The sequence below is a fragment of the Trachypithecus francoisi genome, unplaced genomic scaffold (genome assembly GCF_009764315.1).
Source record: "Trachypithecus francoisi isolate TF-2019V2 unplaced genomic scaffold, Tfra_2.0 Lachesis_group17, whole genome shotgun sequence".
In the NCBI taxonomy this organism is placed as follows: domain Eukaryota; kingdom Metazoa; phylum Chordata; class Mammalia; order Primates; family Cercopithecidae; genus Trachypithecus; species Trachypithecus francoisi.
The window spans coordinates 20,699,230-20,721,792 of NW_022681462.1; the positions used below are offsets into that span (position 1 = coordinate 20,699,230).

Consider the following 22,563-nt stretch of genomic DNA (forward strand, 5'->3'; position numbering starts at 1 on the left):
GGGCGGAGCGCGCAGCCGCGCAGCTGTGGGAGGACTGCGGGGTTCTCGAGGCTAGCTGCAGCGCTTGTGGAGGCCATGGGGCGCGCCGTCGCGGAGCCAGTCTGGCTGCTGGGGCTGTGGCTGCTGCTGTGCAGCTGCGGATGCCCCGAGGGCGCCGAGCTGCGTGCCCCGCCAGATAAAATCGGTAGGCGAGAAGGTGGAGGCGCGGGAGGGAGCTTTAGCGCGCCCCGCGCCAGGCGGCCGCTGCGCAGTGCGCCCAGATCCCACAGCCGCGACGCAGGCCAGCGGTGCAGGCCGAGTCAGCCGCGCAGGTCGCGCTTTCTCCCATTCACATCTCAGGGCGGCTTTCGGCTCTGCTCGGAATAGGACTGTGCATTCCCAGGCGTGGAGAGGTGCCCACTTGAGGAATGGGAGAGGACGGGGACGGGCGGGAGGGCAGGCAGGCGCCTAGCGTACCTGTAGCTCCTGTCTCTTAGGCCTGGGGCTCCTTGGAGGCCTAGGTTCCTCTTTCTATCTTCCCTTTGAACACTGACGGTGAAGAGTCCAGTGTTCTGGCTCGACCTGGGGCGCTCGGCCAGATTGCAGGGTCACGCAGACACAGCACAGGGAGGAGTGAAAACAAGCTGACCCTGTCTGCTCCCCTTGGGAGGCTGAACCCCCTTCCCCCATCTCCGCTTTGCTGAGGTCGGCCTGCTCTCAGAGGCGCCTGGCTTGCGCAATTTCTCTGCCTAGGACTAACATAGCCACAGAAAGAATCTATATTCTCTTTCCAGTGTCAGGAGCCTTGGCTTTTTGCTTCCTGTCTCCCTCCCGCCCTCCTTTAAAGTTGTGTTCTTCGATATCATTAACTTCTCTACATTGAATTTAGATACAACAAAGCTAGGCATAAATGGCCGTCACTTTATTAAAAATGCGTGCTGGAAAGGTCGACCTCTAATGTGCCCAAAAGGTCGACCTCTAATGTGCCCGTGAGTTGGGCATCAAGAAGGGTGTGCAGGCCCCTTGATTCCTCCATAAAGACCTGTGAGAATCTTTGAGCTTCTGGAAAAAAAATCGAATTAATGTCAATATGTTAATTAATCTGCTTTTGTCTGGGGGCAGTGTCTGTCCAGATTCAGGGAGTTAGACCTTCGCTGCAGGTGTCACTCTTCCCCCACCGAATTGTTGGTAATAGTTTTGAGTAACAACCTCCGCTATTCATGGTCTTTCAAAAACAAAAGAACTCACAGAGCTGGTAAAAGGGGAAAAAATAATCTTCTGTTTTTTTCCCTCATAGCGATTATTGGAGCCGGAATTGGTGGCACTTCAGCAGCCTATTACCTGCGGCAGAAATTTGGGAAAGATGTGAAGATAGACCTGTTTGAAAGAGAAGAGGTCGGGGGCCGCCTGGCTACCATGATGGTGCAGGGGCAAGAATATGAGGCAGGAGGTTCTGTCATCCATCCTTTAAATCTGCACATGAAGCGTTTTGTCAAAGACCTGGGTATGTAATTTTGGTCTTGGAGCTTACCAGATTACTGTATGACATCCCCGGATATTTTTATCAGATGGAGAACTGAAACTTCTGCCTTGTTAATTGCCTTACAGAGACGTTGGTAAAACTGTTTTCCTCAATTTCTCGTTAGTTGGTACTGCCTTAGGAGCAGTTCTGCTGTGATGGGATACTAGTTATCTGTATCACTAGTTATGTGGAATTACAGCCATGGGGTGGGGGTGGGAATGGCTGCCATTGTCTTTTTTTTTTCTTTTGAGACGGAGTTTCGCTCTTGTGGCCCAGGCTGGAGTGCAATGGTGCGATCTCGGCTCACTGCAACCTCTGCCTCCCGGGTTCAAGTGATTCTCCTGCCTTAGCCTCCCCAGTAGCGGGGATTACAGGTGGCCGCCACCATGCCCGGCTAATTTTTGTATTTTCAGTAGAGATGGGGTTTCACCATGTTGGCCCGGCTGGTCTTGAACTCCTGACCTCAGGTGATCTGCCTGCCTTGGCCTCCCAAAGTGCTGGGATTACAGGGGTGAGCCCAGCTTCTGTTGTCTGTTCTTAAACTTCTTAAACTTGTGTTAAAGAATCGGAGAAGGTTTGGAGATAGTCACCTCATTGTGATCATTTTGCAGCTGAGTAAATGAGACCCAGAGTCTTGAAGTGTCTGGCTCAAAGTCACTCACATATGGCGATGGCCGGAGTCAGTGGCTCATGCCTGTAATCCCAGCACTTTGGGAGGCCGAGGCAGAGGATCGCTTGTGCCCAGGAGTTAGAAACCAGTCTGGGCAACGTAGTGAGACCCTGTCTTTACTAAAAATAAAAAAATTAGCCTGGTGTGATGGCACAAACCTGTAGTCCCAGCTACTTGGGAGGCAGAGGCAGGAGGATCCTGTGAGCCTGGGAGGTAGAAGCTGCAGTGAGCCTTGATTGTGCCACTGCACTCTAGCCTGGGCAACAAAGTGAGACCCTGTCAAAACAAACCACCACAAACAAAACAAACTCACTCACACAGCTGTGGATGCAGACATGTGCCTAGAACTTGGGACATGCAACTGCTGCCCTGACAGCAGAGGAGCTGGATAGGTCATGGGGAAAGTCTGACAGGCCACTGCAGGCCCTTTCGGCAGAGAGTATTTCGTAACTTTGGCTTTCCTCCAGTTATCTGAAATATCCAGTTTTGCAAAATAGGATTCTCACAGGAATGGAAGTGCCTCTTTCCCCTCAGCTGCCTTCCACATCCTCTGGAGATGCTGCCTCTGCTTCAGTTTCCTCCACGAGGGCAAAGGTATACCCAGAACAAATTATGCCATGAAGATACATGTCTGACATCTTTGTTTTTAAATTGAATTCAGTTACTACTCTGGCTTTTTTCCTTTGACTATCCAGTTTTTTTAGACTAAAAAATAGCCAGGTAAAAATATATCTACTTTTGATATATTAATATTTACATGATCATCTCACCCATCGCCTAGCACATCTGCTTTTGGACAGTGTGGTGAAAGTATAGTGTTTCACACTGTTCCAAAGATAGAGCTCCTTTATGTGTCTCCTGAGAACTGAGGGAAGCCCCAAATTCACTCAGATTACGTTCTTTCATTTGGTCAGCATAGACACCACTGATTTAGCTGCGCTTTATGTTTTTGCAGGTCTCTCTACTGTTCAGGCCTCTGGTGGCCTACTGGGGATATATAATGGAGAGGCTCTGGTATTTGAGGAGAGCAACTGGTTCATAATTAACGTGATTAAATTAGTTTGGCGCTATGGATTTCAGTCCCTCCGTATGCACATGTGGGTAGAGGACGTGTTAGACAAGTTCATGAGGTAATTTTTTTCCTTCCATTTAACCTAAGATGTTTTAATTTAGGTTAAATTAAACTTGATGAACGTCAGGAATTATAATTTCTTGTAAGCATTTTCTACCTCACTGCAAGGCCTGTTTATAACATTGTTAGGCAAAATGTTTTGTAGAAACCATGCAGACTGTTTGCTTGGAAATTGAAAGGTTGGTTTATTTTTGCTTCCGAAGTGTATTTTGCAAATTTTTTTTAGTGTTGCCAGATGCTGTTAGATGCCTTGAATTCTTAAGACAGCTTACTCAGGTAGGTACTGTTTTTAGCTTCTTTAAACAGATGCAGAAGGTGGTGGTGCAGAGAGGTTTTAAGAGGCAAGTTCACCCACATAGTAAGTGGTATAGCTGGAGTTGCCACCCAGGCAGTCTGGCTGTAGAGTCTTCACTCTTAATCTCTATGCTGTGCTGGTCATTGTGTATATGAATGAGATAATGTGTGTAAGAGCTTGTAGAAAGGATCAGAAAACTTAAATGGGCTTTAATAGTGACATGTTTTCAGTGAACCAACAGCCTGAAGTAGAGTAAAAGTTCCATATTCCAAGAATTTACATTCTAGCACTGTTCTGGGTAGTAAGAATTCAGGTGCTTCCTTTTCGTCCTTATGGTTTTCTATATTTAAACAATTTTTTTATGTGTGTGAATATGCATCGCTTTGGTAATCAGGAAGAGTAACATAAAATAGCCAGTCTAATTTTGAAGGGTACAATCTGTTTTTTTTAAAGCTGTTGGTATGTGCTAGTTTTGTTTTTTTTTTGAGACAGAGTTTTGCTCTGTTTCCCGGGCTGGAGTGCAGTGGCACCATCTTGGCTCACTGCAACCTCCGCCTCCCTGGTTCAAGTGATTCTCCTGCCTCAGACTCCACAGTAGCTGGGATTACAGGTGCCTGCCACTGCGCCTGGCTAATTTTTCATATTTTTAGTAGAGATGGGGTTTTACTGTGTTAGCCAGGATGGTCTCCATCTCCTGACCTCGTGATCCGCCCGCCTCAGCCTCCCAGTGTTGGGATTACAGGTGTGAGCCACTGTGCGTGGCTGGCACATGCTAATTTTTATGCTGGTTTATAGTTTTAGATACTGGAGGCCAGTATCACGCCATTACACTCCAACCTGGGTGACAGAGCAAGACTCCATCTTGAGGGGGAAAAAAAAAAAACAAAAAAAAAAACCCCAAAAACATATCATATGACCAGGTATTGAACAGGACAAATATGAGTTAAACAGGGCTGGGCACAATGGCTTATGCCTCTAATCCCAGAACTTTGGGAGGCTGAGGCTGGTGGATCACCTGCGGTCAGGAGTTTGAGACCAGCCTTACCAACATGGTGAAACCCTGTCTCTACAAAAAATATAAAAAATTAGCCAGTGTGGTGGTGCATGCCTGTAATCCCAGCTACTTGTGAGCCTGAGGCAGGAGAATCGCTTGAACCCGGGAGGCAGAGGTTGCGGTTGCAGTGAGCCGAGATCGTGCCATTGCACTCTAGCCCAGGGGACAGAGCCAGACTCTGTCTCAAAAAAAAAAAAAAAAAAAAAAAGAGTTAAGCAGGATATACTCTGGTTTCTCTAACTTATGGTAGTTTGGGTTTTCTTTGTCAACATCATTGTTAGGTCAGTTCCTTAATTGCCTTACCCGTGGGTACCTTAAGTCCAGCTACAGTGCATGTGGTTTTTAAATAGCCATTCATTCATTCACCCAATATTGAGTGCCTGTTAGGTGCCAGGCATTGTTCTATGTTGAGAATATAGGACCTACAACATGTCCTTGTCCTCAAAGAATATATATTCTAGTGGAGAGACAGGCAAGATACAACTAAGGAAATATATAGAATTTGCGTAGAGACAGCCAGTCACTTTATAGAAGGTGGGTGGCATGGTACTGCATACTTAGCAGGCAGATCAAGTTCCGATGGCATCAGCCCTGCTTGTGTGTATCGTTTTTCTTTTCTTTCTTTCTTTTTTTTTTTTTTTTGAGATGGAGTCTCACTTTGTTGCACAGGCTGGAGCGCAGTGGCGGGATCTCGGCTCACTGCAACCTCCGCCTCCCGGGTTCAAGTGATTCTCCTGCCTCAGCCTCCTGAGTATCTGAGATTACAGGCGCATACCACCATGCCTGGCTAATTTTTTGTATTTTTAATAGAGATGGGGTTTCACAGTATTAGCCAGGCTGGTCTTGAACTCCTGACCTCATGATCCACCTGTCTCGGCTTCCCAAAGTGCTGGGATTACAGGCGTGAGCGCCATGCTCGGCCCTCTTTTTTTTTTTTTTTTTGACACAGGTTTCACTCTGTCACCCAGCCTGGAGTGCAGTAGTGTGATCATGGTCCACTGCAGCCTGGACTTCCTGGGCTCGGGTGATCCTTCTACCTTAGCCTCCATGTAGCTGGGACTGCAGGCACGTGCCACCAAATCTGGCTAATTTTTTGTATTTTTTTTGTAGAGAGGAAGTTTGACCATGTTGCCCAGGCTGGTCTTGAATTCCTGGGCTCGAATGTTGCACTCATCTGGGCTTCCCAAAGTGTTGGGATTACGGGCGTGAGCTCCTGCTCCCAGCCTTGTTTTTCTTATCTGTGGCTTGCTTGACATGTACAGAATTGCCCTTTGAGAAATTAAGAAATTACTTTTTTTTTTTTTTTTGAGACGAGTTTCACTCTGCTGCCCGGGCTGGAGTACGATGGCGCAATCTCGGTTCACTGCAACCTCTGCCTCCCGGGTCCAAGTGATTCTCCTGCCTCAGCTTCCTGAGTAGCTGGGATTACAGGCATGTGCTACCATACCCAGATAATTTTTGCATTTTTAGTAGAGACGGGGTTTTACCATGTTGGCCAGGCTGGTCTTGAACTCCTGGCCTCAATTGATCCACACGCCTTGGTCTCCTAAAGTGCTGGGATTACAGGCATGAGCCACCGCACCTGGCCTAAGAAATCACTTTTGAAGTGAATTCAAGGTATTACAGAACTGGGAAAAAGAACCAGTGAGGGGATACATCGGTTATACTGTTTTTGACTTTAAAAAACAATTTACGGGCAGGGCATGGTGGCTCACGCCTGTAATCCCAGCACTTTGGGAGGCCAAGGTGGGTAGATCATGAGGTCAGGAGTTTGAGACCAGCTTGGCCAACATGGTGAAACCCCGTCTCTACTAAAAATACAAAAATTAGCAGGGCGTGGAGGTGCACACCTGTAATCCCAGCTACTTGGGAGGCTATGGCAGGAGAATCGCTTGAACCCCGGAGGCAGAGTTTGCAGTGAGCTGAGATCTCATTGCACTCCAGCCTGGGTGACAGGGCGAGACTTGTCTCAAAAAAAAAAAAAAAGACAATTTACAAATTTCATGGAATTAACCCCATTTTAAATATTTGATTATATGGCACTGACTTTTATGTTGCTAATATTGCATTATACGTTTCTGTTTATTTCAATAAATCAAGATTATGTAATCTTGTTTGATAATTTTATCAAATCCTATGAGATAGTTGGAGAGGTTGTTGCTGTTCAGCCAATATGTACCTAGTTGTTAAAAGTAGTGAAATATGGGCAAGTGCTGTGGCTCGTGCCTGTAATCCCAGCACTTTTGAAGGCTGAAGTGGGAGGATCACTTGAGGCCAGGAGTTGGATACCAGCCTGGGCAACATGGCCAAACCTTGTCTCTACAAAAAAATAAAAAAAAATTAGTCAAGTGTGGTGGCACGTGCTTGTGGTCCCAGCTACCTGGGAGGCTATGGTGGGAGGATCACTTGAGACTGGGAGGTTGAGGCTGCCGTGAGCTATGATCATGCCACGGCACTCTAACCTGGATGACAGAGTGAGACTCTGTCTGAAAAAAAAAACACAAGGCCGGGCGCGGTGGCTCAAGCCTGTAATCCCAGCACTTTGGGAGGCCGAGACGGGCGGATCACGAGGTCAGGAGATCGAGACCATCCTGGCTAATACGGTGAAACCCTGTCTCTACTTAAAAATACAAAAAACTAGCCGGGCGACGAGGCAGGCGCCTGTAGTCCCAGCTACTCAGGAGGCTGAGGCAGGAGAATGGCGTAAACCCGGGAGGCGGAGCTTGCAGTGAGCTGAGATCCGGTCACTGCACTCCAGCCTGGGTGGCAGAGCAAGACTCCGTCTCAAAAAAAAAAAAAACACAAAAAACAGGCTGGGCATGGTGGCTCATACTTGTAATCCCAGCACTTTGGGAGGCCGAGGTGGGTCAATCACCTGAGGTCGGGAGTTCGAGACCAGCTTGGCCAACATGGTGAAACCCTGTCTCTACTGAAAATACAAAAAATTAGCCAAGTGTGGTGGCGGGCGCCTGTAATCCCAGCTATTCGGGAGGCTGAGTCAGGAGAATCACTAGAACCCAAGAGGTGAAGGTTGCAGGGAGCTGAGAATGTGCCATTGCACTCCATCTTGGGCAACAGGAGTGAAACTTTGTCTCAAAAACAAAAAACAAACAAAAAAAACCCCACAGAAAACAAACACATAAAAAAATTAGCTGGGCATGGTGCTGTACCTGTGGTTCCAGCTACTTAGGAAGCTGAGGTGGGAGGATTGCTTGAGCCTAGGAGTTGGAGGTTATAGTGAACTACGATTGTGCCACTGTACTCTAGCCTGGGCAACAGAGCGAGACCCTGTCTCTAAAAAAGAAAAATCAAAGAAAAAACAGTAGTGAAATACTGCTGGAGTGGTGAAACTGTTGCTTCCTTTAGTGGGGAGGCATCTCCCCTACCCAAATAACCCCTCTTTCCTTCCCTCAGCAGGAAGCCTTGGTTTAGTTCCACTTCCACAGCCAGTGTGCTTTCTGTTTCATGTGTACCATTTAAATATTTTTAATATCACCCCATGTTAGAAATATTCTGGAATGTCACAAAAACCAGGATTAGAAGTCACAGAGCTTACCAAAGAGGAACTTGGAACCAGTTACCCTCCATTTCAATTAAAACAGTAGTTCTCAGCTGGGCGCAGTGGCTCACGCTTGTAATTCCAGCACTTTGGGAGGCTGAGGTGGGTGGACCACTTGAGGTCAGGAGTTTGAGACCAGCCTGGCCAACTTGGTGAAACCCCATCTCCTGGGCTCAAGTGATCCTTATATATATATATGAGAGTACAGTTAGTACTCTCAAAGGTAGCTTGTATGATCTTCTGCAGAAACCTTCAGGGGGTTTGTTGACCAGCCTTGTGGAGTCACATTTTCATTTTGCACCTCCATTTCAAAGTATACACAGGGTGGAAAAAGACCTATGTAACAGTAGTAAACCATGACACTCAAAAGAGGGCTCAAGCTTGTGGTAGGCGATACTCGAAAATAATGCATTCATTCATTCTCTGCTGTTGGAGGTACTTGGATGGAAATCCTGCAGCCCCTGACATTGGTACTAGCTAGCTTAATTTCCAGTTCTGCACATACATTTATGTAGTTGCTCTGGTTGGGTGCCATTCTTACTAATTTTTTTTTTTTGAGACCAAGTCTTGCTCTGTCACCCAGGCTGGAGTACAGTGGTGCAATCACAGCTCACTGCAGCTTTGACTTCCTGGTCTCAAGTCATCTTTCAGCCTCAGCTGGTACTATAGGCATGTGCCATCATGCTTGGCTAATTTTTTAAATTTTTGTAGAGACAGGGTGTTGCCATGTTGCCCAAGTTGATCTTGAACTCCTGGGCTCAAGTGATCCTCCCACCTTGGCCTCCCAAAGTGTTAGGATTACAGGCGTGAGCCACCATGCTCAGCCGGATGCCATTCTTTACTCCCGAGTCCAACCTCTTATCTCATTTTTCAACAAGGCATTTCCTTAATACTTCAACATTCATCTTTCTTTTCAAACATCCCTTATTATATGGTGCATAGCATGTACTTGTGTTCTATACTACGCACAGTAACTAGAATGTAGTAGATGTTTACTCAGGTGTTTGTGGAATTGAAATCTCTGGTCCACTGATGGCTTCCTGTTGAGATATCTTGGCTTGTAGACTAGGTTAAAGCTTATTCTTCTCTCTCAGGTTAGTGCATTTCTGGGGACTTGTAAGATCCTTAACACTTCTTGATCTGAGACTGGTAGGACTTACAGGGAAAGGCTTTATAAACACCCTTTCTTCCTTCCAGTTACTCCTACCACATTTTTGAGTCAGTTTTTGTTCTTTCATTTCCCAAACCCACTCTATCTTGAATTCTATCAGCCTTTAAAATATGTCCAGAATTCCACTACTTCTCTCCAGGATTACTGCTACCACTTTGTTCCAAGTCACCACCACTGTTTCTTGTCTGGATTGCTAGAGTAGCCTTCTGTTATAGGCTGAATAATCCTCTCCCCTGCCCCCTGCCACAAGATGTCTATGTCTTAATCCCTGGAACCTGTGAATGTGTTACCTTTTGAGGTAAAAGAGACTTTGCAGATATGGTTAAGGATGGGTAGATTACTCTGGATTATCCAGGAGGGCCCAATATAATCACAAGGGTCCTTAGAGAGGTAGGAGGAGGATCAGGGTGAGTAGTAGGAGATGTGATGATGGAAGGAAGAGATTGGAGTGATGCTAGGAAGGGGTGTGCATCCACGAGCCAAGGAATGCAGGTGGCCTGTAGAGGCTGGAAAAGACAAACAGTCTTCCCTCAGAGCTTCTAGAAGGAACCAGCCTTGTGCACACCTTGATTTTAGCCTAGAGAGACTGACTTTGGTCTTCTAACTTACCGAACCGTAAGATTATAAATTTCTGTTGTTTTAAGCCACTAAGTTTGTGGTAATTTGTTACAGCAGCAGTGGAAAACCAATACACTTCCTAAATCATCTGCCATTACTGTTATATTGCTACCATTTGTTCTTGGGTTAGCAGCCAAAGTAGTTCTTTAAAATCTAAGGCTCATTACATCACTCCACTGCTCAGAAACCTTCAGTGGCTCTCTATTTCATTGATAGAGATTTATAGCCAAAATCTGTTTTGTGACTGAGAAGGATTCTGTACTCCCGTCCCTTATTTTTAAATTTATTTTCCCCAAATTTCATAGGTTGAAACACTAGCCATCCAGTACTCAGAATGTGACTGCATATGTAGATAGGGCCTTTAAATATGTGATTGAGTTAAAATGAGGTCATTAGGGTAGACCCTAAAACAATTTGATGGGTGTCCTTAAGATTAGGACACAGAAGGGAGGCTAAGGTGGGCGAATCACCTGAGGTTGTGAGTTCGAGACCAGCCTGACCAATATGGCAAAACCCCTTCTCTACTAAAAATACAAAAAATTAGCCGGGCATGCTGGGGCATGCTTGTAATCCCAGCTACTCAGGAAGTCTGAGGCAAGATAATCACTTGAACCTGGGAGGTGGAGGTTGCAGTGAGCCAGGATTGCGCCATTGCACTCCAGCCTGGGCAACAAGAGTGAAACTCTGTCTCAAAAAATAAAAAAAGATTAGGACACAGAAGAAACATACAAAGACCATGTGAGGACACAGCAAGAAGGTGGCCATCTGCAAGCCAAGGAAACAGGCCTCAGAAGAAACTGAACGTACTCACACCTTGATCTTGGAATTTTGGCCTACAGAACTGTAAGAAATAAAGCTTCTTTTGTTTAAGCCATCCAATCTCTGGTACTGTGTTATGGCAGTCCTGGCGAACTAATACACTGTTGTCATTTCAGTAACTGTCCATTATTGAAAATGGGATATTGAAGTCTCCATTATTGTTGAATTATGTATTTCAGTTCTGTCAAGATCATTTGATCATATTCATGAAGGTTTATTTCTGGGTTTTCTTATTTGTTCCAACGATCTGTATGTCTGTTTTTTTTTTTTTTATTTTCAGATGGGGTTTTACTCTGTTGCCCAGGCTGGAGTGCAGTACATTTACAGCAACCTCTGCCTCCCGGGCTCAAGCAGTTCTCCAACCTCAGGCCCCCTGAGTGGCTGGGACTGCAGATGTGCATTACCATGCCCAGCTAATTTTTTTTTGTTTTTTTGTTTTTTTTTTGAGACGGAGTCTCGCTCTGTCGCCCAGGCTGGAGTGCAATGGCACTATATTGGCTCACTGCAACCTCTGCCTCCTGGGTTCAAGCAATTCTTGTGCCTCAGCCTCCTGTGTAGCTGGGACTACAGGCATGCACCACCACACCTGGCTAATTTTTTGTGTTTTTAGTAGAGATGGGTTTTCGCCATGATGGCCAGGCTGGTCTCGAACTCCTGACCTCAAGTGATCCTCCAGCCTGTGCCTCCCAGTGTGCTGGGATTACAGGTGGGGAGCCACTGCACCTGGCCTTTTTTTAAAAGTTTTTTTGGTCAGCCTCTTTTAGCCTTGATTGATATCATAGCCTCCGGCGTCTGTGATGTTAAACAATTGCCACAGATTTTTTTTTTTTTTTTTTGACACATGGACACGTGCCCTCAGGATGGGGTTGTTGCATAGAGTGAACTCTGAATCAGGTCGAATAAAGACAAGCCCTCAGGATAGAGCTTTTTGGGAGCTGCCAGATAGGTCAAATATTGACAGTTCTCTGAGGATAGTGCTTTTTGGGAGCTACAAACTTGTTAAGTTCTTTCCAGTGGCTTCTAGCTTGCTGGTTTCACATTGCAGTTGAAAGTGTGCTGGTTTTATTTTTTATTTTATTTTTTTTTCCTCTCTCTCTCTTTCTCTTTCTTTCGACGGAGTCTCCCTCTTGTCGCCCAGGCTGGAGTGCAATGGCGCGATCTTGGCTCACTGCAACCTCCATCTCCTGGGTTCAAGCAATTCTCCTGCCTCAGCCTCCTGAATAGCTGGGATTACAGGAGTGCACCACCACACCCGGCTGATTTTTTATATTTTTGGTGCAGATGGTGTTTCACCATGTTGGGCAGGCTGGTCTCGAGCTCCTAACCTCAAGTGATCCACCTGCCTCAGCCTCCCAAAGTGCTGGGATTACAGGCGTGAGCCACCGTGCCTGGCCAGACATTTTTCTTAAATAAATACTCCTTGGACTTGGAAAGGCTTTGGTTTATCTGCAGTGCTCTGAAAGAGTCAATGTTGATCATTTTTGGCAGTATTCTCATAGCTTTTATGGAGGAGCAGATTTCCAGAGGTCCTTCCTCTGCCATTCTGGAAGTTTCCTCTCCCCAGTAACATTTCTGGCTGTACCATCCACTGTTCTCCCAGATCACTCTCCCAGCTTCAGCTGCTCTTGCTTCATTATTTCTTGAATGTGCCAGGCAAGCCTCTGTCATGTGACCTTTGCTTTGCTTTTACCACTACCTGAAATATTTTCCCCCAGGTGTTTTGCCTGGTTTGCATCCTCATCTCCTTCAGGTCTTTGCTCTATATCACCTTCTCAGTGAGGCTTTTACTGACCACTCTTGTTTTTGGACTGTCTTATTTAGAGTTTCAACTCTTCTAACCCCATGCATTTCTAGTCTTCCTTTCAGACCTATTTTCTCCTTTTTTTTTTTTTTTTTTTTCCTTTGAGACGGAGTCTCTCTCTGTTGCCCAGGCTGGAGTGCAGTGGCACGATCTCGGCTCACTGCAACTTCCGCTTCCTGGGTTCAAGCGATTCTCATGCCTCAGTCTCCTGAGTAGCTAGGATTACAGGTGTGCACCACCATGCCAGGCTAATTTTTTTGTATTTTTAGTAGAGATGGGGTTTCATCATGTTGGCCAGGCTGGTCTTGAACTCCTGACCTCCAGGTGATCCACCTGGCTCAGCCTCCCATAGTGCTGGGGTTACAGGCGTCATCCACTGTGTCTGGCCTTATTTTTCTCCTTAACACTTCCATCCTCCAACCTGTTAACTGTTTCCCCAACTAGAACCTAAGATGCATGAGGGCAGGACTTTTTTTTCTCATGTTGGCCTCTGTAATCCTCAGTACCTAGAATAGTGCCTTACTGAGAGTTGATGCTCCACAACATTTATTGAATGAATAAATGAATGAATGAATGAATAAATAAATAAATAAATATCAGGGGTTATACAAGTGTAATCTGAAATGAAAAAAAGCTATTTCAGCAAACAGACTAGCAGAAACTACAAGATTTTATATATAATATAAAACATAATATATAAAATATAAAATATAAAATATAATATATAAAATATAAATATAATATATAAAATATAAATATAATATATAAAATATATATATTATATATGACATATTATATATAATATATGTAATATAATATATAACATAAAATATATATTCTATATATAAAATATATATATTTATATATATATATATTTTGAGGCAAGAGTTTTGCTCTTGTTGCCCAGGCTGGAGTGCAATGGTGCGATCTCGACTCACTGCAACCTCCATCTCCCAGGTTCAAGCAATTCTCCTGCCTCAGCCTCCTGAGTAGCTGGGATTACAGGCATGCGCCACCATGCCCGGCTAATTTTGTATTTTTAATAGAGACAGGGTTTCTCCATGTTGGTCAGGCTGGTCTTGAACTCCTGACCTCAGGTGATCCACCTGCCTTCACCTCCCAAAGTGCTGGGATTACAGGCGTGAGCCACTGTGCCTGGCCCCAGTTATATATATATATATATATATTTTTTTGAGACGGAGTCTTGCTCTGCCACCCAGGCTGGAGTGCAGTGGCCGGATCTCAGCTCACTGCAAGCTCCGCCTCCCGGGTTTACGCCATTCTCCTGCCTCAGCCTCCCGAGTAGCTGGGACTACAGGCACCCGCCTCGTCGCCCGGCTAGTTTTTTGTATTTTTTTTAAGTAGAGACAGGGTTTCACCGTATTAGCCAGGATGGTCTCGATCTCCTGACCTCGTGATCCGCCCGTCTCGGCCTCCCAAAGTGCTGAGATTACAGGCTTGAGCCACCGCGCCCGGCCCCCAGTTATATATTTTTAACAATTATTATTATTATTATTTTTTGTTTTTGTTTTTTTAAGACAAGGTCTCACTCTGTTGCCCAGGCTGGATGGAGTGCAGTGGCGTGATCCCAGCTCACTGCAGCCTCAACCACGAGGGCTGAAGTGATCCTCGTGCCTCAGCTTCCTGAGTAGCTGGGACTGCAGGCATGCCTCACCATGCCTGGGTAATTTTTAATTTTTAATACATATATTTTTTTGAGACGGAGTTTCACTCTGTCATCCAGGCTAGAGTGCAGTGGCATGATCTCAGCTCACTGCAACCTCTGCCTGTCAGGTTCAAGCGATTCTCCTGCCTCAGCCTCCCAAGTAGCTGGTATTACAGGCATGTGCCACCATGCCCAGCTAATTTTGGTATTTTTAGTAGAGATGGGGTTTTGCTATGTTGGCCAAGCTGGTCTCAAACTCCTGACCTCAAGTGATCTGCCCACCTCAGCCTCCCAAAATGCTGGGATTACAGGCGTGAACCACTGTGCCTGGCTAATTTTTATATTTTGTGTATAGTCTTGAACTCCTGGCCTCAAGGTATCCTCCTGTCTTACTCTGTCACCCAGGCTGAAGTGTGTTGGCTCGCTGTTCACAGGTGCAACCATAATGTACTACAGCCTTGTGCCCCTGGGCTTAAGTGATCCTCCCACCTCACCCTCTTGAGTAGCCGTGACTACAGGTACATGCTACCTCACCTGGGTGCTGTTTTTTAGTAGTATTTATTCTATTTTTTCATTTATTGTTATTATTTTTTTGAGATGGAGTCTTGCTGTGTGACCCACGGTGGAGTGTAGTGGTGTGATCTTGAGTCACTGCAACCTCTGTCTCCTGGGTCAAGCAATTCTCATGCCTCAGCCTCCTGAGTAGCTGGGATTACAGTCATGCACCACCACGCCTGGATAATTTTTGCATTTTTAGTAGAGATGGGGTTTCACCATGTCGGCTAGGTGGTCTCCAACTACTGACCTCAAGTGATGCCGCCCCACTTTGCCTCCCAAAGTGTTAGGATTACAGGCATGAGCCACCACACCCAGCAGTGTATTTATTCAAATGCAGTTAGTTGTATCATGAAACAATTAGAGTGCTCTCTGTTTATATTGTGTATATAGTTTCATCTCACCCCCCTCTAAGGAGACTTGCTTGAGTGAGGTTGCAGCTCTGGCAGGAGCAGGTGGGGAATATGTTTCTTAAAGCATCATTAGTAGCTTATTTAATTGACTGCTGTTTTCTTATTGTTGACCATTAGCCAAAGATCACTATTCTTTGGATATGAGATATCCAGGCTATTATTTTTCTGAAGAATTCAGTGTTTCCATCCTACTTTTTCCAGTCTCCTAAAGACTGGGACCCAAATGCTGTGGTTAGAAGGTGTTATTTTAGTTTCTCAGTTTTGGCATAGATATCTAATCAATTTTTCCAATAAAAATGTATTTAACATTTTTACACTTATACTACTTTTAGTATGCTTTTAGTAAGTAATACTGAAATGGTTATAATACTGTCCCTTGTTCTGTAAAAAAAATGTAGTTCATTTTGAGAGAAGAACCTTGATGTGAAAGTTTCCCTCCCATGATAGTGATAGAGATCTTTCCTTGGCTCTTAATTTCTTATTTTCTTATACTTATCTCTGCATGTGCCTTATTACTTATCCCTAACTGTAAGCCCCTTAAGGGAATAAGAGATAAGCCCCTTATTACTTATCCCAAATTTAAGCCCATTTTCTGTCTTTGTACCATTTGCAATGTGAAAAATTGTGTTGGAATTACTGAATGTACTAATTTATGTGAATGTTGTTTTAAATCCATAAAATGCAGAGAAATATTGGGTGATATTTTTCTTTTTGTTTTTGGTCAAGTGATCTTTTCTAAAAAATAAATAATAGAAAGCATCTACTTGTTGAATGAGTGGCACTGGTGCTGTTTTAAGAGGCTTTTGGAGATGATATAACTGTGGACTGGGAAGCTGAGCAAGACTTTTCAGAGAATGTGGGATTCACATTCTGTTAAGGAAGAACAGATGTTCCATGGTTAGGAATGGGAAGTGTATTCAGGTTGGAGAGAAGAGCTTGTGCACTGGTGGGGATACAACATGTAAGGATATTTAGAGACCAGTGAATGGGTCACATGTGCTCCAGTGGAGACTGTGCATGTGTGGGTGACTGAGAGCAGAGTTGTGTAAGGGCAAGAGAGCAGGGCAAGTTGTGATTGAGCCTTATACTTGCCATGTGACCTTTAGACAAAGTCTTTTACTTCTTTTTTTTTTTTTTATTTTTATTTTTATTTTTTTTGATATGGAGTCTCGCTCTGTCACCCGGGCTGGAGTGCTGTGGCCAGATCTCAGCTCACTGCAAGCTCCGCCTCCTGGGTTCACGCCATTCTCCTGCCTCAGCCTCCCAGGTAGCTGGGACTACAGGCGCCGCCACCTTGCCCGGCTAGTTTTTTGTATTTTTTTAGTAGAGACGAGGTTTCACCGTGTTAGCCAGGATGGTCTCGATCTCCTGACCTTGTGATCCGCCTGTCTCGGCCTCCCAAAGTGCTGGGATTACAGGCTTGAGCCACCGCGCCCGGCCCTTTTTTTTTTTTTTCGAGACGGAGTCTTGCTCTGTCACCCAGGCTGGAATGCAGTGGTGCGATCTTGGCTCACCGCAACCTCTGCCTCCCGAGTTCAAGCGATTCTCCTGCCTCAGCCTCCTGAATAGCTGCGATTACAGGTGTGCGCCACCATGCCCAGCTAATTTTTGCAGTTTTAGTAGAGATGGGGTTTCACCATGTTGGTCAGGCTGGCCTCGAACTCCTGACCTAGTGATCTGCCTGCCTCGGCCTCCCAAAGTGCTGGGATTACAAGCATGAGCCACCGCGCCTGGCCTTACTTCTACTTTTTATTTTTCCTTTTTCTTCTTTCTTTCTTCCTTAGTCTTTTCTTTTTTTTTCTTTTCTTTCTTTCTTTTTTTTTTTAAGAGACAGTCTCACTGTCTGGCCCAGGCTGGTGTGCAGCAGCATGATCACAGTTCACTGCAGCCTTGAACTCTGGGGCTCAAGCCGTCCTCCTGCCTCAGCCTACCCAGTAGCTGGGACCACAGGCACATACCACTATGCCCGGTTAATTTTTGTACTTTTAGTAAAGATGGGGTTTCGTCATGTTGGCCAGGCTGGTCTTGAACTCCTGACCTCAGGTGATCCGCCCACCTCTCCCTCCCAAAGTGTGGGGATTACAGGCATGAGCCACTGCACTCAGATGTCAGTTTGATCTTATGACGCCATTTCCCTTCTTTATACATCCCCTTCCCCACATCTTGTTTGGTATTTAATGGAAATTTCTCTTTTTCTAAAAAAGGATCTACCGCTACCAATCTCATGACTATGCCTTCAGTAGTGTTGAAAAATTACTTCATGCTCTAGGAGGAGATGACTTCCTTGGACTGCTTAATCGAACACTTCTTGAAACCTTGCAAAAGGCCGGCTTCTCTGAGAAATTCCTCAATGAAATGATTGCTCCTGTTATGAGGGTCAATTATGGCCAAAGCACGGACATCAATGCCTTTGTGGGTAAGCCAGGGCTTGGAACAGTGGTGGACATGAGTTCACAAAGGGGCTTACTTGATGCTATGGTGGTTCCAGACTTTACGCCATGGATCGGAGGCTACTTTTCTCTGTGAACCTCAGACATTGTTGGCAAAATTGTGCTTATATAGACGTTGATTTTTAGGGGCAGAGGGTCTTTAGCTTTCATTAGTTCAGTGATTCTTCACTGGGGGAGATTTTGCTCCCAGGGGCCATTTAGCAATGTCTAGAGACATTTAGAGTAGAACATGTAATTGGGAAGGGAGAGTGGGTAGAGAGCCTCTTAAAAGTCAGAATTAAAACACATTTTTTCTTCCTGTTGACAGGGGCAGTGTCACTGTCCTGTTCTGATTCTGGCCTTTGGGCAGTAGAAGGTGGCAATAAACTTGTTTGCTCAGGGCTCCTGCAGGCATCCAAAAGCAATCTTATATCTGGCTCAGTAATGTACATAGAGGAGAAAACAAAGACCAAGCACACAGGTAAGCTTGAATTTCTGTCTTATTGTTCCTGATTTCCCCTGCAGAAAATGATTGCTCTCTTCTGTCATCTCTTACTCAGTTCTAAAATGATGAAACTTAAAATTGTATATATTGTGCCATATAGAAATATTCCCCAATGGGCTAAGGCACAGTGGCTCACGCCTGTAATCCCTGTACTTTGGGAGGCCAAGGAGGACGGATCACCTGAGGTCAGGAGTTCGAGACTAGCCTGGCCAACATGGTTAAACCCTGTCTCTACTAAAAATACAAAAAATTAGCTGGGCTTGGTGGTGGGCGCCTGTAATCCCAGCTACTCAGGAGGCTGAGGCAGGAGAATCACATGAACCCGGGAGGCAGAGGTTGCAGTGGGCCAAGATCACACCACTGCAGTCTAGCCTGGGTGACAGAGCGAGACTCCATCTAAAAAGAAAAAAAAAAAAAAAAAAGAAATATTCCCCAATGTAGTTAAGTGCAGTGGCGTGACTCCTTGGATTTGAAAAATAATCTTATCTTCAAAAGTAAAAATTCTGTATTTTGTACTTATTGACATTCTGAGTAAGAAATTGGCTTCAATACTTCTTCAGTTCTTTAGAATTATAGAGAAATTATGAAGAAGGTATAGAATTATTTTTAGAAAGTATGTTAAAAACACTGAACAAATAAATGCCTTATTTCCTCTAGGAAATCCAACAAAGATGTATGAAGTGGTCTACCAAATTGGAACTGAGACTCATTCAGACTTCTATGACATCGTCTTGGTGGCCACTCCATTGAATCGAAAAATGTCTAATATTACTTTTCTCAACTTTGACCCTCCAGTTGAGGAATTCCATCAATATTACCAACATATAGTGACAACTTTAGTTAAGGGGGAATTGAATACATCTATCTTTAGCTCTAGACCCATAGATAAATTTGGCCTTAGTACAGTTTTAACCACTGATAATTCAGATTTGTTCATTAACAGTATTGGGATTGTGTCCTCTGTGAGAGAAAAGGAAGATCCTGAGCCATCAACAGATGGAACATATGTTTGGAAGATCTTTTCCCAAGAAACTCTAACTAAAGCACAAATTTTAAAGCTCTTTCTGTCCTATGATTATGCTGTGAAGAAGCCATGGCTTGCATATCCTCACTATAAGCCCCCAGAGAAATGCCCCTCTATCATTCTCCATGATCGACTTTATTACCTCAATGGCATAGAGTGTGCAGCAAGTGCCATGGAGATGAGTGCCATTGCAGCTCACAATGCTGCGCTTCTTGCCTATCACCGCTGGAATGGGCACACAGACATGATTGACCAGGATGGCTTATATGAGAAACTGAAAACTGAGCTATGAGTGATACACTCTTTTTTCCCCTCCTAGTTCCAAATGACTGTCAGTGGCAAAAAAAGAACAAAATCTGAGCAGAGATGATTTTGAACCAGATAATTTGCCATTATCATTGTTTAATAAAAGTAATCCCTGCTGGTCATAGGAAAACACACAGTTCTAATTAAGTGTGAAGGTATAGCTATTGCACTTATGCCATGTCAAAGTATTCTTTTACTATCCATTAGGAGTTTTTCTTAAACTTGTCTGATAATAAGAATCACCTGGAGTTAGGAGGTGGCGGTTGCAGTGAGCTGATTGCGCCATTGCACTCCAGCATGAGCAACAAGAGCAAAACTCCATCTCAAAAAAAAAAGTAAATAAAAATAATCACCTGAAGTTTGTTAAACCATATGGATTCTCAAGCTCCTCTCTTGAAGATTCTGATTCAGTAGGTCTGGGGTGGGGCCCTGGATTTTGATCAAAATTGTAGAACATTTTAAGGTGAGTACCTGAGGGAGAACTTAAAGACGTCTTAGTTGGGGAGTAGTCCTTTTGAACTTTACAGCTAGATGTAATCTTCAGTCAGATAAAATTTATGGGAGCTGGTGTCTTATGCCTGACTCTTAGTAATTTCATACCTGTTTGAAGTACATGTGCCCATGCCTAAAGCCTCGACTTTCAGAATGTTGTCTTTTGATTCTTCTGTCTTGATTTGATTAGGGGTGAAATTTAGAAGTCTTAGTAATGTAACTTGAAGATGTTAAACAAAAATCTCAAGTAAAATGAAAAACAAATATGGGCTACTGAATTAAGAAACTGGCATTCTATTATTAAATCCTCATTTCAGGAGCTTTTAAAAATACGGAGAGACCCCAGTAACCAGAGATTCAGATTCAAAGATTGAGGATGGGACCTTAGCATTGTAGCTTTTTAAAGTTTCTAATGTGCACCTAGGGTTGAGAATCATAAATGTGGGTGTGAAAATGCCTACAAAGGGGTTTTAGTGCCTTAGAAGTCCTCAGAAACCCAATCTGTATCAAAGCAGATCCATTTTGCAAGGATCTTTCTCTTACAACTTTAGAAGTAATCTTGATAAGAAGCACAGACAGCCTAACAGTTGGTGCTAGAACAGAATACTTGGAATGACACCAGAGTTAACCAAGTCCAGCATATGTCCAAAGAGTTAAGTGTTTCAGTTACTGTAGCATTCTGGGTGAGAAATTGGTTGCTGAAATCTTAAGACAGTGGCTCTGAACCTTGGCTGCACATTGGAATCACCTGTAGGGTTTTAAAGCATCCATATGGTAACTAACATGCAGCCAAACTTGAGAACTAGTTCTGCATCTACTGTACAAAGATCATGATTAACTGTCAAGACACTGGTAGAACAGAACAAGCAAAAGATTAAGAATTCAAAAGTAAATGCAACCAATTTAACATGTAATGTTATTAAAAAAAATAAAAGGCTTAGACTAGCCTGGGCAACATGGTGAAACCCCATCTCTACAAAAAATTTTCAAAAAGTTAGCCAGGCATAGTAATGCACGCCTGTGGTCCTAGCTGCTCAGGAGGCTGAGGTGGGAGGATCACTTGAGCACTGGAGGTCGAGGCTGCAGTGAGTCATGATCATGCCACTGTATTCCAGCCTGGGCAACAGAGACCATCTAAAAAAAAAAAAAAAATCCCTCCATTGAATAGAAAAAAAAAAAAGTCCTTCATAAGATCATGGCATCAACTACTTTAGCAAAATAGTGTTAACTTTGGTTCTGAGTAAAAGTGACTTCTTCCCTACCACAGTTGTGAATGTTAATATGCTGACAAAGCTGCCAAGATATATGTGATAGGTAGGGGATTACACTCATGGTTTGTCAAAAGGGTGTTTTTTTCTAGTTTTATTCTTAACAGGTATGTTAAGAGGTATTCATATTTGTTTCCTTTTGTGGTTTTAATGACAATTTGTAAAGAATGTAATACTGTTATGTATATGCTAAATATTGGTAAATACTAATTTCTATCATATGTAGACTTGTTTTGCAATGATATGTATTTTTTACTTATAATATCAATTTAGGCTGGGTGCAGTGGCTCATGCCTGCATTCCCAACACTTTGGGAGGCCAAGGCAAATGGATCACGAGGTCAGGAGATCAAGACCATCTGGCCAACATGCTGAAACCCCATCTCTACTAAATATACAAATATTAGCTGGGCGTGGTGGCGCACGCCTGTAATCCCAGCTACTTGGGAGGCTGAGGCAGGAGAATTGCCTCAATCGCAAGGCGGAGGTTGCAGTGAGCCGAGTTCGCACCACTGCAGTCCAGCCTGGCAACAGAGCAAGACTCCGTCTCAAAAAAAAAAAAAAAAAAAACTTAGGCTGAATGTGGTGGCTCACGCCTGTAATCCCAGCACTTTGGGAGGCCGAGGCAGGTGGCTCTCTTAAGGTCAGGAGTTTGAGACCAGCCTGGCCAACATGGTGAAACCGTCTTTACTAAAAATACAAAAATTAACCAGGCATGGTGGCGCACGCATGCCAGTAATCCCAGCTACTTGGGAGGCTGAGGCGTGAGAATCGCTTGAACCCTGTTGATGGAGGTTGCAGTGAGCAGAGATCGCACCACTGCACTCCAGCCTGGGCAAGAGTGAGACTATGTCTCAAAAAAAATAAATAAATAAAATAAAATGTTGCTGGTATTACATCAAACCTACTCTGGATAAATTTTCTAGTAGGGCATCTGAAATTGCTTTGGCAAAACCAAAACAGTTTATCAATACACCAAGGACATTAGTAGTTTTAATGCAACTACAGTATTGAATACTTTTTTTTTTTTTTTGAGACGGAGTCTCGCTGTCGCCCAGGCTGGAGTGCAGTGGCCAGATCTCAGCTCACTGCAAGCTCCGCCTCCCAGGTTTAGGCCATTCTCCTGCCTCAGCCTCCCGAGTAGCTGGGACTACAGGCGCCTGCCACTTCGCCCAGCTAGTTTTTTGTATTTTTTTAGTAGAGACGGGGTTTCACTGTGTTAGCCAGGATGGTCTCGATCTCCTGACCTCGTGATCCGCCCGTCTCGGCCTCCCAAAGTGCTGGGA

The 22,563-nt window shown here is 44.4% G+C and overlaps 1 protein-coding gene across 1 annotated transcript; it reads left to right on the plus strand.

Annotated features, from left to right (window-relative positions):
- Window positions 1–21,490, plus strand: PCYOX1 (prenylcysteine oxidase 1). The gene is made up of 6 exons (XM_033174999.1): window positions 1–184; window positions 1,277–1,483; window positions 3,127–3,301; window positions 17,459–17,670; window positions 18,012–18,164; window positions 18,846–21,490. The coding sequence occupies exons 1-6, from the start codon at window positions 76–78 to the stop codon at window positions 19,502–19,504; spliced, it is 1,515 nt and encodes a 504-aa protein (XP_033030890.1). The 5' UTR covers window positions 1–75; the 3' UTR covers window positions 19,505–21,490.
- The last annotated feature ends 1,073 nt before the right edge of the window (window positions 21,491–22,563 follow it).